Source organism: Mandrillus leucophaeus, unplaced genomic scaffold (assembly GCF_000951045.1).
Source record: "Mandrillus leucophaeus isolate KB7577 unplaced genomic scaffold, Mleu.le_1.0 Scaffold73, whole genome shotgun sequence".
Lineage (NCBI taxonomy): Eukaryota > Metazoa > Chordata > Mammalia > Primates > Cercopithecidae > Mandrillus > Mandrillus leucophaeus.
In genome coordinates this window covers 3,122,048-3,137,586 of record NW_012107919.1, presented here as the reverse complement: position 1 = coordinate 3,137,586, position 15,539 = coordinate 3,122,048, and the positions used below count along the sequence as shown (strand labels likewise).

At 34.8% G+C, this 15,539-nt stretch overlaps 1 protein-coding gene across 3 annotated transcripts in view; it reads right to left on the bottom strand.

Moving 5' to 3' along the window:
- CSTF3 (cleavage stimulation factor, 3' pre-RNA, subunit 3, 77kDa) overlaps positions 1–15,539 on the bottom strand; it is a 93,291-nt gene that overhangs the window by 59,411 nt on the left and 18,341 nt on the right. Inside the window, exons 1-3 of one of the 3 annotated variants that reach the window (XM_011965568.1) lie at positions 15,205–15,231; positions 10,010–10,111; positions 9,792–9,887 (exon numbers count right to left, since the gene is read on the bottom strand). In XM_011965568.1, coding sequence (XP_011820958.1) covers positions 9,792–9,887; positions 10,010–10,111; positions 15,205–15,231 — 225 coding nt within the window. Of the gene's footprint in view, positions 1–9,543; positions 9,888–10,009; positions 10,112–13,013; positions 13,122–15,204; positions 15,232–15,539 lie in introns of those variants that run through there. The other 2 variants (XM_011965569.1, XM_011965567.1) reach the window with 2 other exon arrangements.

The window sequence follows — 15,539 nt, the reverse complement described above, 5'->3', positions numbered from 1 at the left end:
GTGTGACAATGATATTGTGGTTTTATAGGGTACTATTCTCTTTATATAAGCAGAGAAATATGAAGCATCATTAAGCCTATGCAGAGGTGTACAGGTATTGACTATATATTATTCTTTCAAATTTGTTTGAAAATTTTTATAATAAAAAGTTGGAAAGAAAAAAGATTAAATTGCTTGGCTAAGGTCCTAGTAATAAGGAAGCTGCAAGCAGAATATCCTAGGGTCCCCAGACTTCAAGTTCTTTCATTCCTATTTCTACATATATCCTTTATAGTTACCTGCAAATTCCTTGCACTGCATTGCATTTCTTTAAATAAATGAAGACATTTTTAAACATACCTTTCCCATACTACTAAATATGATCAGACCACTGTTACAGTAACACAGTAAGAAAAATTCTGACCCTGCAGTTGAGGCACAGGGCAGAGTAGTTCTCTACCCCCATAATAAAAAACTGAACTTAAATAATAATTTTTTGTGTTTTTGAAGAAAAAAAAAAAGTATTTTAGAGACAGGGTGTTACTATGTTGCCCAGGCTGGTCTCAAACTCCTGGGGCTCAAGCAATCCATGCCCACCTTGGCCTCTCAAATGCTAGGATTACAGGCATGAACAACTGCGCCCAGAGTAAACTTCTTTTTTTCAAAGTTACTTTGACTTGGAATGCCTGTTATTTAAATGCTAATCTCCTAACTATTCTGTGAACTCAGGAAATTCAAATTTACAAAGGAACAAGTTACCTTTTTAGCAAATATTCCCATGGATAAGCAATCTGACATTTTTAATTGCTAATGGAAACTATTTCCTTTAAAGTGCTGAGAATTTCATCATTTGTGTTGCTCACAACTGAAAACTTTTAACAAGTTAAATAATGTAGCATTTGCAAACATAATCAAGTATTCGTCTAGATGATCTTTTTGACTCACTAATTTGTTTACAAAGTGAAAGATGGCATTATTTTTAAAATACCTAAATTCTTATTTGAAATAATTTGCCATTTGGTCAAGTAAATTAGTATAGGTATCAATTTCCTACATCATACAGTTTATATATAGATAATAGATATATAATATATATAACCTAATGCTTGAAGTAGCAATTTTTAAGTTTTCTTCCCCATATGATTTATGACAGAATTGACAGGCATCATTTACAGTAAATGATTTATTTTATATTTGACAAAATCCTAAACATTATCTTTACTAACTATACTCACTAGTAAGCTTCTTAAATGAAAAAAAATCATGGTGGGGAGGTGAAAGCTAGGACTTTCCAATGGTTTTCAAACACAATAAAGTTTGAGTTATGAATAGAATATCTGTTTCCACTCAATAAACATATTGAAAAACACCAGATAATTCCATGGAAAAGTATCACTGATTCAACCAAGAATCAATCGAGTTTAAATGGAGTGGATAGTTGTAGATGAGAATACAATATTTAGTCTCAAATTATCTCCCCATTATTTTTTCCATTAATTATCAAAGGAATAATAATAACTACACAGTGGACAAGCTGGTCAACACCTGAGCCACATCATGAAAACTGACATCACCAATATGGGACAAATGAACATTACTACGCCTCCGGATGAGATACACTAAACACACATGGCCATTTTGGTGGCTTTTCAGCTAAAACCTATAACCTAAATCTAATGATGAAGCATCAAACAAGTTCAAATTAAGGCCGAGGGCTGAGTGCAGTGGCTTACGCCTGTAACCCAGCACTTTGGAAGGCCTGAGGTCAGGAATGAGACCAGCCTGGCCAAAATGGTGAAACCCCATCTCTACTAAAAATACAAATATTAGTTGGGTGTGGAGCACACTTGTCCCAGCTACTTGGGAGGCTGAGGTTGTAGTGAGCTGAGATCACACCACTGCACTCAAGCCTGGGTGACAGAGCAAGACTCGATCTCAAAAACAAAACAAAAACACAAATTAAGGCTGAGGGGCTGTTCCACACTGAAGGAGACTAAGAGGAATGACAATTACATAATGGCCTTGGATTAGATAATGAATCAGAAGAAATTTAAGAGTATTACCATAACAAAAGTAGAACACAGACTGCAGATTATTCTACTAATGCTAAATTTCCTGAATTTCATCACTCAACTGTGTGTATGTATAAGAATCTTTGTTATTAGGAAATACATCAAAGTATTAAAGTTCATAATATATGCAATGCAATCTCCTATAGTTTGGAAAAAAATAAAGATTCAGTAAAGCACTTATGTCAAGATGTTAAAAAGCAGTGTAAAATATATATGGGAGTTCTCTGCATTGTTCTTGCAACTTTTTTGTAAGTTCAAAGTAGTTTCAAAATAAAGTTACAAATGGATTACAAAAATTGCTTAAATGACTGTCAGTTTGTAACCACTAAAAGCAATGCTCTTGTTATTCAACCAATACAAAGCAGATTAAACCATGTGATCTCTCATGATTGGATTTTCAACTCTGATAACCTAAATAATGAATGTTTTAAGCATTTTTTCACCTAATACCCCATACCATACCCTGAATACAGGAAGCACAAAACCTTCAAAAATTATCTTCATACACGATAGCCAAAACCAAAGGAAATGGTGGATGAGGGAACTAAAAGAAATGTACAAACACAGGAAACAAAGTTATTTTGCTGACAATCTTCCCTCCAATGACACTGCACTTCCATAATACTGAGTAGTGTTGCCATTTTGGACATTTAAGTTTTATAAAATTTAGTCTAATGTAATTCTAAATTTCATTAGTACTTAAATTCTTAATTACAGCTGAAAAGACCATTCTAAAATTACCACTGGTGTACTTTAAAGTCATCAAATTTGATTTTAAAACTGTCAAAAGCCATTAAGGAAGCATTTGAGTTTTCATTTTTTATAAGGATATGAGTTTAATGGTTGAGAAACACTACAGATCTTTCTAGTGAAAAACTCAGAAATGGACTGAACCTGACTATAGTAAGTTAGAAATAACTGGTTATTTGTGAGAAAACATACCATTCCCCACCACCTAGAAGAATGAGAAGTACCAGTACAACACTCAAGTTGCACTGAAAGAAAAGGATGTTAGCTAAACAAACCAAAAATAAATACCAAGATGTGGCATTCTTGTTCAAACTCTACAGAGGGTACAAGTTAGCTGCAGCAGTTAATTCTTTTAAGCCACACTCTTCAGCTCAGATGTGTCCTTAAAGGTTATCAGATTCTTAGTTTGACATTCATGTGACTGTCTTGTTAAAAAAAGTTTATGTAACCAGAAAATCGGTTTTCAAACCCAGGAATAAATTCAGTTAGTTAAAAAAAACGGTTACAGTTAAAACAGCATAACACTAACCCTGACTGTGAATCTAACAGTCACAGTATACTAAGCACATAGTAAATGCTTCAAAGATCACTTGATTGATAATATACAAAAAGCAAGCCAGGAGACTAATCATTTTATTGTCCAGGCAAGTATAGGGAATATTCTGCAAACTACAAAATTTACTAACAGCAATAAGATTCAATTACTGCCCTGCAAAGCTTCAATTCCCAAAACCAGCTACCAGAAACAGATACTGTATGTCCATCCTCTAGAGCTTGAGTCAGCAGTGCTAGTATGCTAATTGGGAAGCTTGTATGCTTTAAAAGCTTTCCAAGTGATTCTAAAGCAGTGAAGTTTGTAAACTTTGGCTCCAGGGATAACAATGTCTTATTTTACTCACATATAAAATGAGGGAGCTAAACTAATTCATGTTCCAGCTTTAAAAATTTATGACTTAAAACATTATGCCCACTTCAACTTGAAGTATGTAACATGTGCAGTAGTCATAGTCTGGTGAATGAAAAAATTTCCAAGAAAACCATCATAACAAAATGGCCAACCTTCTTTTTCTTCAAATCCAGTATGAAAAGTTGCAGAATATGAATCTTGGGACAAAGGAAGACTTAAAATGTCAACAGTACATGCTAGAGCTGAAGTGCTGCATTTAAATAAAAGGCTGTAATTGAACATGTTCTGTCACATGAACAGAAGTATTTAGATTTAGTTTTAAAAAGATTAAAAACAGCTTTGGGATCTTGTTATCTTTGACCCTTACTACAGTTCAATGTACTATTTCAAAACTACATTTGAATCCTATCACTGATGTCAACTTGTCTTTAGAACTATTGCTTAATTAACACTTGCAAATAGAAAATTTTTCTTTGGAGGTCTAGCACACAAAATGGTAAAACTTACCCACATTATGCTTTCCTGGGTCTTAGAAAAGCAGCTGAGTTTCTCAAGAAGTTGTATTCAAAGCAAATATTCACAATTTTTGTTCAAACTGCTGTGGATTCTGATATGTGGGGGAAAAAATCTAGATACAGACTTCAACCTATTATGCCATTATACAAACCAACTATTTGTTTTCTGCTACCAAGTTGCTAGGAGCAAACCAGTTTAATAATAAAATTAAAAGTTTAAAAATTCAGTAAAATTAAAGTAATAAAACTGAAAGTTTAATAAATTAGTTACAACTAATAAATGCATTGTCCACATTTATTTGGAGGTGCAGCTTTTTACAGATGTCACTGGTAATATTTTAGACATCTTCATTTCCTGGAACTGCCTTGAACCAGACTCATTTCAAAGGAATAGCTGTTTCAAAGCTGATGCATTAAAGAAAATACAAACAATCCATTAGAAAATATTTGAGCTTTTGACTTAAACTGGTCCTTTTGTTTTATAAAGGAAAGTCAGTTGCCACCTGATTCCTCTGAACTCAAGTTATAACCAAAAATGCTCAACACTGTAAAAAGTCTCATGTGTTAGAATTAGTTTTATTTCCAAACATGGAGGTTTCTAGCTCTGTGATATTATGAAGGGCTTACATGTTTGTGTTGATTCATGGATGCTATGTTGCAGCATATCTTTAATACCTTTTGGGATAGGGATAGTTTTGATCCAAAATTATCCCCTATGATCCTAACGACTATAATACCCAATTATTTTAACAACTAAGTATTAGGTATTATGTTATTACGTTATTATGTTATTCCATGAATGTCCAGGAAATTTAGGTAAAACATTACTACCTCCCCCAAAAACTTCAAATTGTATGATCCAATAGTCCTTTTTGTTTCACCACTAATTTTAGAATGTATATGCACTTTTTATCATAAACCTTTTTCCACAATTTCAGAATATATCATGACTCATTACACCAAAGAATAGAATATAAAAAGGCTGGGTTTAAAACATAAGAGTCTTTGCAGGGTAAAGAAAATGACCATATATTTTCAATATGTTTACTAATGACTGTAGAGATTAGTTTTGCTGTATAAAGCTGAGAAATATATAGACAATCAGGTTGATTAGAACAAGATTTTGCTTGAAAATAAATGGCTACATTTCACATAAGAGAATAAATTATCTAGAAATTATAAAGATTAGAAAATATAAGGTTTTATTTAAAGAAATGTCGTTATCTAAGTGACTACATCCTTTTGCAAATAGTTGCTTTGGCTGAGAAAAAAGTCCCAAGGGAAAAAATGTATAGACCATGTTAGTAGAAGTGACAGCACCTAAACATCTCTGTTATAATAATGGATAGGGAAAAGGGATAGAATCAGATAATTCAATAAAACCTAAAATAGTTTACTACTTATCATAGTCAACATGCAAATATTTCCTTTGCTTATCAAACAGTACTTTATTCAAAGCACTTTCAGATTATTATCACTCAGTTCTGGGTTTACAAGTACTTTTTTCTTTTACATCTCTATTCTACATTTATATATGCATCTAAGAAACTAGATAAAAAAGCATATTGAGTTTTTAAAGTAAAAATCTGAATAATCACACAGACATGGACCAACATTTATTACAAACAGGAAAAGTGTAGATCTATAAGAAAAGAGTACAGATTTTCTTTTTTGTAAAAAGGCTGCAAGCTGAAGTATAGAAATCACCATAATCTATATAATGCAGTAACTGTATCTGCATTTTAAAATCACATTGCTCAACAGAAAGAAAACATTATAATACAGTAATTTGAACTGCTATGTAAAGGTATTAAAACAGTATCAACAGTGGAAAAGTTTATTTCAATTTAGGTCACTCATGTTGCATCCTGAGTTCACTTCCATTTTCCAAGAAGAAAGGTCATTTTGAAAAATTGAAATGTATGCTACACAACCCATTATTTATAAGGAAGGAAAAACCAAGTATAGAGAAAAGAATTCATCTTTTGTAAAAATTTTAAATAAAAAAACAATCAATTCTCTATATGCTTTTATTAAAGAAATACAGCTTTCACAGACAGCAAGATACATTGTTGCTATTACCAGCAGCATTACCTTCTTCATTTCTCCTTCAGCCACCAATAAAAAACATCCTTCAGTAAAAAAATTCCTTATGAATGTGGCCCGATTCAAAACAAATTACTTCTCTAACAATAAGATATTGTAGCTTACATGTTGTCACTCATCACCTAATTACATGAAAAGCTACAGAAACCATAGGCTGGGTAGGGGAGAACAATTTAAAAGAATATGTCAAAATTCTGTAGATTTTCTCAATTTTGTGATTATTTAGTGACCTTTTTGATCATTGTAAAAAGTAGTTCTTTAAAGAGCACTGAGGCTCTGACTGGGGCATTCCACTTAACTCAAGTGTTTAAAATCTCTCATTTATTAAATCCAAAAATATACTAAACTGCATTTAAGATATCCTTATCCGATCAAATAGCTGGAGACATATTTAAATGTTTCCTTTATTTAAAACTAAGAAGTCACAAAAGTAGTTTCATATCATACTGAAATTTAAACTTTATACTTGATAACTATCACTTTAAGAACAGTCATACAATTAATGACTTGCTCATCTTATAATAAATAATATTGTTAAATCATGTGACGTAACAGTTTTGGAGTAAAGAGTAGAACAATACATTTCAGGGAGTGGAGGCAAAATGTTATCTCCTATGTATTATATGTAACACCAAAGTAATTTGGCCTAGTTTTTGAAATTATATATTAAGAATACACAGAATTTTGTCCTAAATGCCGTTTACTAGAGCAAGAGAATTTTGCCTGCAACAATTTCCATGCTACAGCAAAAAAAATGAAAGCATGTGACAAATTAAGGATGACATTTTAAATCCAAATTTTACATAGCTAAATAGATACTGCTCAACTCTCAGTTATGAGCCACTGGCTCATATAGTAGCATCATCAACTTTTTTTCTAAGTAATTAATATGCTCTCATTTCCAACTGATGTTTCAAATTGTTTTAAAAAGTTTAATGTTTTTTTCCTTTGACATTTTGTACTTTAATAGGATTTGCAAGGAGTTTCTCTGGGGAAGCAAATCTTCTGTTACTAAAGATGTATGCATTTTCTATTAAAAAAATGTATTTGGAGTCACACAAGTTGGTTTAGCTGAATATAAAGAAATGAACATTACAATTTTCCCACCATGAAGTACTGAGTTACAACAAATGTATTAACAAAACTTTATTTTCTTGAGTGCATACAGAATGTTATGTAAACACTTAAGTATTACTTTCAACGTAAAAACATTCTTATTATCACTTTGGATTTTTAAAAAGTATTATAAATAAGTTATGTGTCTTCTCCAGAAATATTAATGGCCACACTGAGTGATATGATCAAAAGAAAACTTTAGCCTCTCATAGGCTAAACAAAAATATAAAATGTGAATATAAAAAATAAAGAGCAAACCAGGAAAGAGAAAAACACAGCTCAGAATATGCATTTCTAAAACCAGTATTCAATTTAAAACCTTAATTTCTAAACCAAAAATATAAATTTTAAAAAATATACATATATATTATTTACCATTTGTTTTTAATACATTATATATACCTATTTGTGCGTGTGTGTATGTTTGTGCGTGTGTGAAGTAACTGCAAATAGTACCAACTACATAAATCAGGCAACTGCTAGCAGCTCTTCATTTCATTGTATGAATTGAGCCTGTTATGTAGACAACTTTTAGCCCCTTGGAATAACATCTGGTCTTCCTGAAGCTTTTTTTAGGATGCAGTTTGTAACTTACAACTACGAAATTGCAGAAACAAACCCATTGTGTTCAGAGTTACAGAATGGAGTATCTAACTGCCTATTTCAGTTTAACTTATGCTATAATAAAATGCATGAATAATGCCTGAATAATTGAGAAACAAGGAAATTTCAAAAACTCAGAAAGTTCTACTTCATTATACAAAAACAATTATATATCAATTATGTTCATTTCTGGTGTGTCTGAATTTAAGTCTAATGTGTTTGTAAAGCCAGACTAGAATGCAGACCAGGTGCAGGTGATCCAGGTTCCTTGTTAATGAGTTAATACAAAGCAGCACAGGCTTCAGCGTATTTCAGACAGGCCTCACCTGTTTCGTGCCAACCTACTTTGGTGATTTAAATATATTAAGGAAAGAAATGGTCCCAGAGGATAGGTGAGGAAACTTTAAGGATATGGTCACGGGCCAAAACTACCAGACTCCACATAAGGCACAATCTCTCTCATACATACAAACACACAAACACACAAACCACATACACAACCACACACACAAAAATAAAACACACACAATGTTCCTGCTATTATCCAGTAATTTCCCTCCCAACCAAGTAATGCAATCTAAACTATAGCACAAATACAATGAGTACACTGTAGCCTCTATTTAAACCTGCTATTGGTTGGGTCCATTCTGAGGACACATCACAGATGACACTGTGTTGTGCTGAAGTATATTCAGTACTGCTGATGACCAAAGCCCTTTGAATAGGTCCAAAACAGACCTAAATATTATCAAATTTCAGGTACAGCAGAAAATGTTATGTTGAGGCTGCAGTGTACTTGATTATGCTGAGAATCTATATCACAAAATTAATATTAAGAGTACTGCGTATTATAAGTTACAAAAAGAAATGCATATAATTTTCAGCTTAATGTGAATATCAGTTATTTACATCTTACCCCTTCCATCCCATTAATTTATATTAATAACCTGAAAATGATTACTTGGTGCCAACTGTTATTGACACATTAAAACTTTTATTATCATTTTTACTAATTCCAGTCTTCAAAAATTAACATTTTCCTCCTAACCATAATCATGAATGGGGTCCTTACTCTTTAAAATATATATGCCTGGGTTCAAATTTCAAGATATAAAAAGCAAGAAAAAAAAAGCAAAGTATCATTGGGTAAAATTAAGATTAAATAGGATTAAATAGGTTTGAATCACATTAGCTTATTCTTGCATAATATAAACTATCTTACAGAAAAATCGTTAAATTATTGAAGTGCTTACATTGATAAACCATGCATTTTCACAAAATTAAAATGTGAAGTAATTATTCCCTTAAAATGTTGCATTTCACCAGACACTCAAAATACTCTATGAAAAACTAAGTTAACATTTCTATATTTTCATATACTCTCATCCATATTAGTTTGTAAGTAGGAATAAAAAGAAAAATGAGTTCTAAATAAATGACACAGGAGGCAATAAATTGACACATGACAAGTAAATAAAAGGCTAAAGCACTCCAATACCATTGAAACTGTTTTAATGTTGTTGCAACTCCAAAATGCAACAATCATCAGCTTGTAAAAGACCCAAATTTCAAAAATTCATTTTAATTACTCCTTTATACCTATTTTACAAAATAAAAGTAAGACACATTTAAATCCTCCTTGTCCTAATTAGCTATGTTCCTAATTTGTTTTCTATCACTACAGTGTATGCTGCAATTCCCATCAGATGCTGATATTAAGAAAAAATAAAATAAAATAGTAACCTCTGCTTCAATGTACAGTTTCCAGAATCTGCCAGAACTGGGGAACTGGGCAACAAGGCGTTCATAAGTCTTCCGTGCTTTGTCTATAGGTTGATTCTAAAATTGAAAACCAATAAACAGCATTTACAATGTTAGGATTATGAAAATATTATTCACTGCAGAACCAAGTAGTGTGATTGGACCCATAGAGAAGGAAATGTAATCCTATATCACTAAACCTGTGCCTCTCGAATGAGAATGCTCCAAGCATCAAGGTCATATGGATTCTCTTCTAATTTCTTTTCCGCTTTCTTCACCTTCTCTGGGACATACTCAGCTGCCTGGGGAAAAAAAACAACAGTGAACTAAAGTTACTGTTTTAAAAATCTCATGCCTAACTTAATTCATGAACAATAAAGTCCTCAGATGCAATGTCACATTACAAAGCATAAAAATATCCTCTTATAAAAGAAAACTGTGTTTTCTAGAACCTCTGTGTACAATCGTCCTTCCTTATCTGTGGGTTCCACATCCTTAGATTCAACCAAGGGTGGACTGAAAATACTCAGAGGAAAAAATAAAAAGACAGCAGTGTCTATACTAAACATGTACAGCCTTTTTATCATTATTTCCTAAACAACACAGTATAACAACTATTTAAAAGATATTTGTATTATATGACGTTATTATAAATAATCTAGAGATGATTTAAGTATTTGGAAGGACATATGTAAGCTATATGGAAATACATTATTTTATATAAGAGACACAAGCATACACGGACTCTGGTATCTAAGTGGTTGTCCTGGCAACAATCCCCCACAGATACTGAGGGACGATTGTATTTGTAATCAGAAGTAACTTGCATGAAGATAATAAAACCAAGTGATCAAATTTTTTTATTCAAATAAACTTATTTTTGTATTAAATACTATAAAACAGCAGTTCTCAAACTTTATGGTCTCAGGACCCCTCTACACTCTTAAAAATTAAGAACCACAAAGAGCTTTTATGTGGGTTTTATCAATATTTACCATATTAGAAATTAAAACAAATTTAAATATCAATTGATTTACAAATAAAACTTTACATGTTATTTTTTCTTTATAAAAAATAACTTAAAATTCAGTAATAAGAATGTCACTTTTTACATATTTATAAATCCATTCAATGTTCGACTTTTTAAAAGGGAGCTGGATTTTTACATCTGCTTCTGCATTCAATCTGCTGCCCTGTCAGATCATAAAGATACTAAAAAATTCCACTGTATCCCCGTGAGAGATTAGGAATGAAAAAGGGCAAATAATGTCTTAGATTTATTATGAGACAGGTTGAACTCACAAATCCTCTGAGAGTCCTTAGGAACCCTTGGGGTTCCTGGACCAACTTTGAGAAACACTGCTGTTAAAGCATTCATCCTGCACCACAAAGAAAACGTGTGAAATGACATGGAAATCTTATTTTGATGTAAAGAAATTTTAAAAACACAATTCACAATTGTATATACAACACAATGAAAACTATAAAAGAAATCTGCAATTAAAGAGATTTTTAAAATATATTCAAATGCTTAGACTGGTCATCCTTGAAAGATGAGTAGTAGAATTAGAGGCTGATTTTTTTCTCCCTTTTCTTTCAGTATTCCCCAAATCCTTTGGTAAAATAGTTTTACTGTTATTATAGAAATTTAATTTTAAAAAATGCCTAAAATAGTAGCCAGCACTTGAAGCAAAAATAAAAGTATTACTTCTCAAATTGTTGTTCAGAATACTACTGTGTACCACAAAAAGGGATGCTCAAATAAGCCAGATAAATGTTAATTTATACAGGCCAGGTGTGGTGGCTCACGCCTACAATCCCAGCACTTTGGGAGGCCAAGGCAGGCAGATAGATCACTTGAGGCCAGGAGTTCAAGATCAGCCTGGCCAATACGGTGAAACCCCGTCTCTACTAAAAACAGAAAAATTAGCTGGGCATGGTGGTGTGTGCCTGTAATCCCTGCTACCTGGAAGGCTGAGGCACAAGAATTGCTTGAATCCAGGAGGCAGAGGGTACCATGAGTGAGACAGTGCCACTGCACTCCAGTCTAAGTGACAGAGCCACACAGCACTTTGGGAGGCCGAGGCGGGAAGATCACAAGGTCAGGAGATTGAGACTGTCCTGGCTAACATGGTGAAACCCCGTCGCTACTAAAAACACAAAAAATTAGCCAGCCATGGTGGCAGGCCCCTGTAGTCCCAGCTACTCAGGAGGCTGAGGCAGGAGAATGGCGTGAACCCAGGAGGCGGAGCTTGCAGTTAGCTGAGATCGCGCCACTGCACTCCAGCCTGGGTGACAGCAGCCAGACTATGTCTCAAAAAAAAAAAAAGTTAATTTATATAACGTTTTGTTTTGCCTTTTTTCTAGGACATCCTGACATCTATAAATAGCAATACATATTGATAATATCCAAGCATAAAGAAGGAAGCATTGCCCCTATCACTTTTCCCCGTCACTCCCCCCCAATTTTTTTTAGTGGAATTAGTATTTCATGGAACAATTCAGTCAAAACACCAGTTTGGAAAAGTTTTTAAAAAGTCATCTATTCAGATTTTTTTAATTACCTAGGAGAAATAAACTCTTTTCTTTGGAATAAATTAGCTTGTACCACTGGTAAGCATTCACTTATTTTAAAAAAAGACATGTTGACTACTGTAATTCAAAATTAAAATAAAGATGCTTTCCTAACATATAAGAACTTTATGAATAGCTTGCTCAAGGAACTAAAGCTGGAAAAGTTTATAAGGGACTACTGGCTCTACCCGTACATGAAACTACAGGCTTAGAAAGAACAGCAAATGGAAAATCAGCAAATAATAAAGGTGGCATTTTCAAATTAGAACGGTGAATTATTCAATACATGGTTTCAGAATAACTATATAGTCATCTGTTAGAATAACTGTGAATTCAATTTTATCAAAATAAAGTTGAATTTCTACTTTACTCTTTCTGCCAAAATAAACTTGAGAGATCAAAGACTTAAATGTTAAAAACAGAAACACAAGACAGAACTAGAGCAGAATATGGTGAAATGTATTTTTGCATAGGAAAAGCTCTTCAGAAGCCTTTTGGGAGGCCGAAGCAGGAGGATTCCTTGAGCTCAGGAGTTCTTCTGGACCAGCCTGGGCAACACAGCAGAACCCCGTCTCTACCCAAATACAAAAAATAGCCAGGCGTGTGCCACACACCTGTAGTCCCACGTACTTGGGAAGCTGAGGTGGGAGGATCGCTTGAGCCTGGGAGGGAGAAGTTGCAGTGAACTGAGATTGCCGCCACTGCACTCGGGCCTAGGTGACAGAGCCCAGACCCTGTCTTAAAAGAAAAAAAAAAAAGTCTTTAAAGAGTAAATTTACATGGTAAGTTAAAATTTGCACATGAGAAAAGTACCAAAATAAAAAAGACAAACATAAAAAAACCTCCAACACATGACAAAAATACTAAATTAAAGCACAATCAATTAACCACCAGTGGTTCAAAAAGAAAATGCAGCCGGATGCAGAGGCTCACACCTGCAATCTCAGCACTTTGGGGTTGGGAGTGGGCAGGAGGATTGCTTGAGCCCAGGAGTTTGAGACTAACCTCGGCAATATGGCGAAACCTCATCTCTACAAAACATACAAAGAATTAGTGGGGCATGGTGGCATGCGCCTATGGTCCCACCTACTTGGGAGGCTGAAGTGGGAGTATCACCTGAGCCCTGGAGGTTGAGCCATGATCGTACCACTACACTTCAACCTGGGTGACAGGGCGAGACTCTATGTCAAAAAAAATTTTTTTAATAAAAACTTAAAAATTAAAACAAAAAATGGGCAAAGCATATGAACAGTTTATAATTAACTTTTTAAAGACTCAAAAGAAATGCAAATATTGGCCGGGCACGGTGGCTCATGCCTGTAATCCCAGCACTGAGGGAGGCTGAGGCAGGCGGATCACTAGGTCAGAAAAACGAGACTATCCTGGCTAACACGGTGAAACCCTGTCTCCACTAAAAAATACAAAAAATTAGCCAAGTGTGGTGGCGGGCGCCTGTAGTCCCAAGCTACTTAGGAGGCTGAGGCAAGAGAATGGCGTGAACCTGGGAGGCGGAGCTTGTACTGAGCCAAGATGGCGCCACTGCACTCCAGCCTGGGTGACACAGTGAGACTCTGTCTCACAAAAAAAAAAAAAAAAAGAAAAAAAGAAATGCAAATATAAACCAGAAAACAGAGATCTAACATCTTATAATTAAATTGCACTGGTGAGGGTAAGCAGCAAAAAATATTCTCATATTGTTAGCAAGGGCAAGTAGAAACTTATCAATGTGGCCAGGTGCGGTGGCTCACGCCTGAAATCCCAGCACTTTGGAAGGCTGAGGCGGGTGGATCACCTGAGCTCAGGAGTTCGAGACCAGCCCTACCAATATGGAGAAATCCTGTGTCTACTAAAAATACAAAAATTAGCAGGGAGTGGTGGCACACACCTGTAGTCCCAGCTACTCGGGAGGCTGAGACAGGAGAATTGCTTGAAGACGGACCGCAGAGGTTGCAGCGAGCCAAGATCAGGCCACTGCACCCCACTCCAGCCTAGGTAACAGAGCAAGACTCCGTCTCAGAAAAAAAAAGAAACTGATTAATGTTTAATATAAATGTCTGATTCTGAATTCCACTTCTAGTAACACCTTACTGCACATGTACACAAAGATATATAATGAGAGTCAGCTACTAGACTATAGTTACATAAGACTGAAAATAAATAACTACATATAGCCAGATAGGTGGTGCATGCCTGTAGTCCCAGCTACTCAAGAGGCTAAGGTGGAAAGATCGCTTGATCCCAGGAGTTCAAGGCTGCAGTGAGCTATAATCACACCACTGCACTCTACCCTGGGTAACAGAACAAAACCCTGTCTCTATTTGTTAAAATTAAATATATATATACACAAAAGGACCAGTTAAATAAATTATGGAATTTGTAGTCACTTAAAAATAAAACAAGGCATGGCAGGCAGCCACATGGAAAATAAAAAGTGATGCTGAGCAGGGAGACATGCAAACAACACATACACTTACTCTTCCATATACTCTTCTGGTTTGTTTGACTTTTTCTTATTCACCTGAGAAATACTCAGTGCCTAGTATGTGTCAGACATTGTAGTGGCCCTTGGGATACACAATAAAATAAAGAATTCTTTCAAAGGGTTTACTTCTTGAAAAAAATAATTAAAAGAAATTTTAGGCCAGGCATGGTAGCTCATGCCTGTAATCCCAGCACTTTGAGAGGCCAAGGCATGAGGACCACTTGAGGCCAGAAGTTCAAGAGCAGCTGAGCAACACAGTGAGACCCTCGTCTCTACAAAAAATTTAAAAATTAGCCAGGCGTGGTGTTGTGTGCCTGAAGCCCTAGCTACTACAGAGGCTGAGGCAGGAGGACTGCTTGAGGCCATAAGTTCAAGACCAGCCTGGGCAACACAGTGAGACTCTGTCTCTACCAAAACAAAACAAAACAAAACAAACAAAAAAAATAACTTAGCCAGGCGTGGTGGCAGGCACCTGTAGTCCTAGCTACTCGGGAAGCTGAAGCAGGAAGATCTCTTGAGCCCAGGAGTTCAAGGTTGCAGTGACTTAAGACTGCGCCACTGCACTCCAGCCTGGGTGACGGCAAGACACTGTAAAACAAAAGAAAGAAAGAGGCCAGGCTTGGTGGCTCATGCCTGTAATCCCAGCACTTTGGGAGCCCAAGGCGGGCGGATCA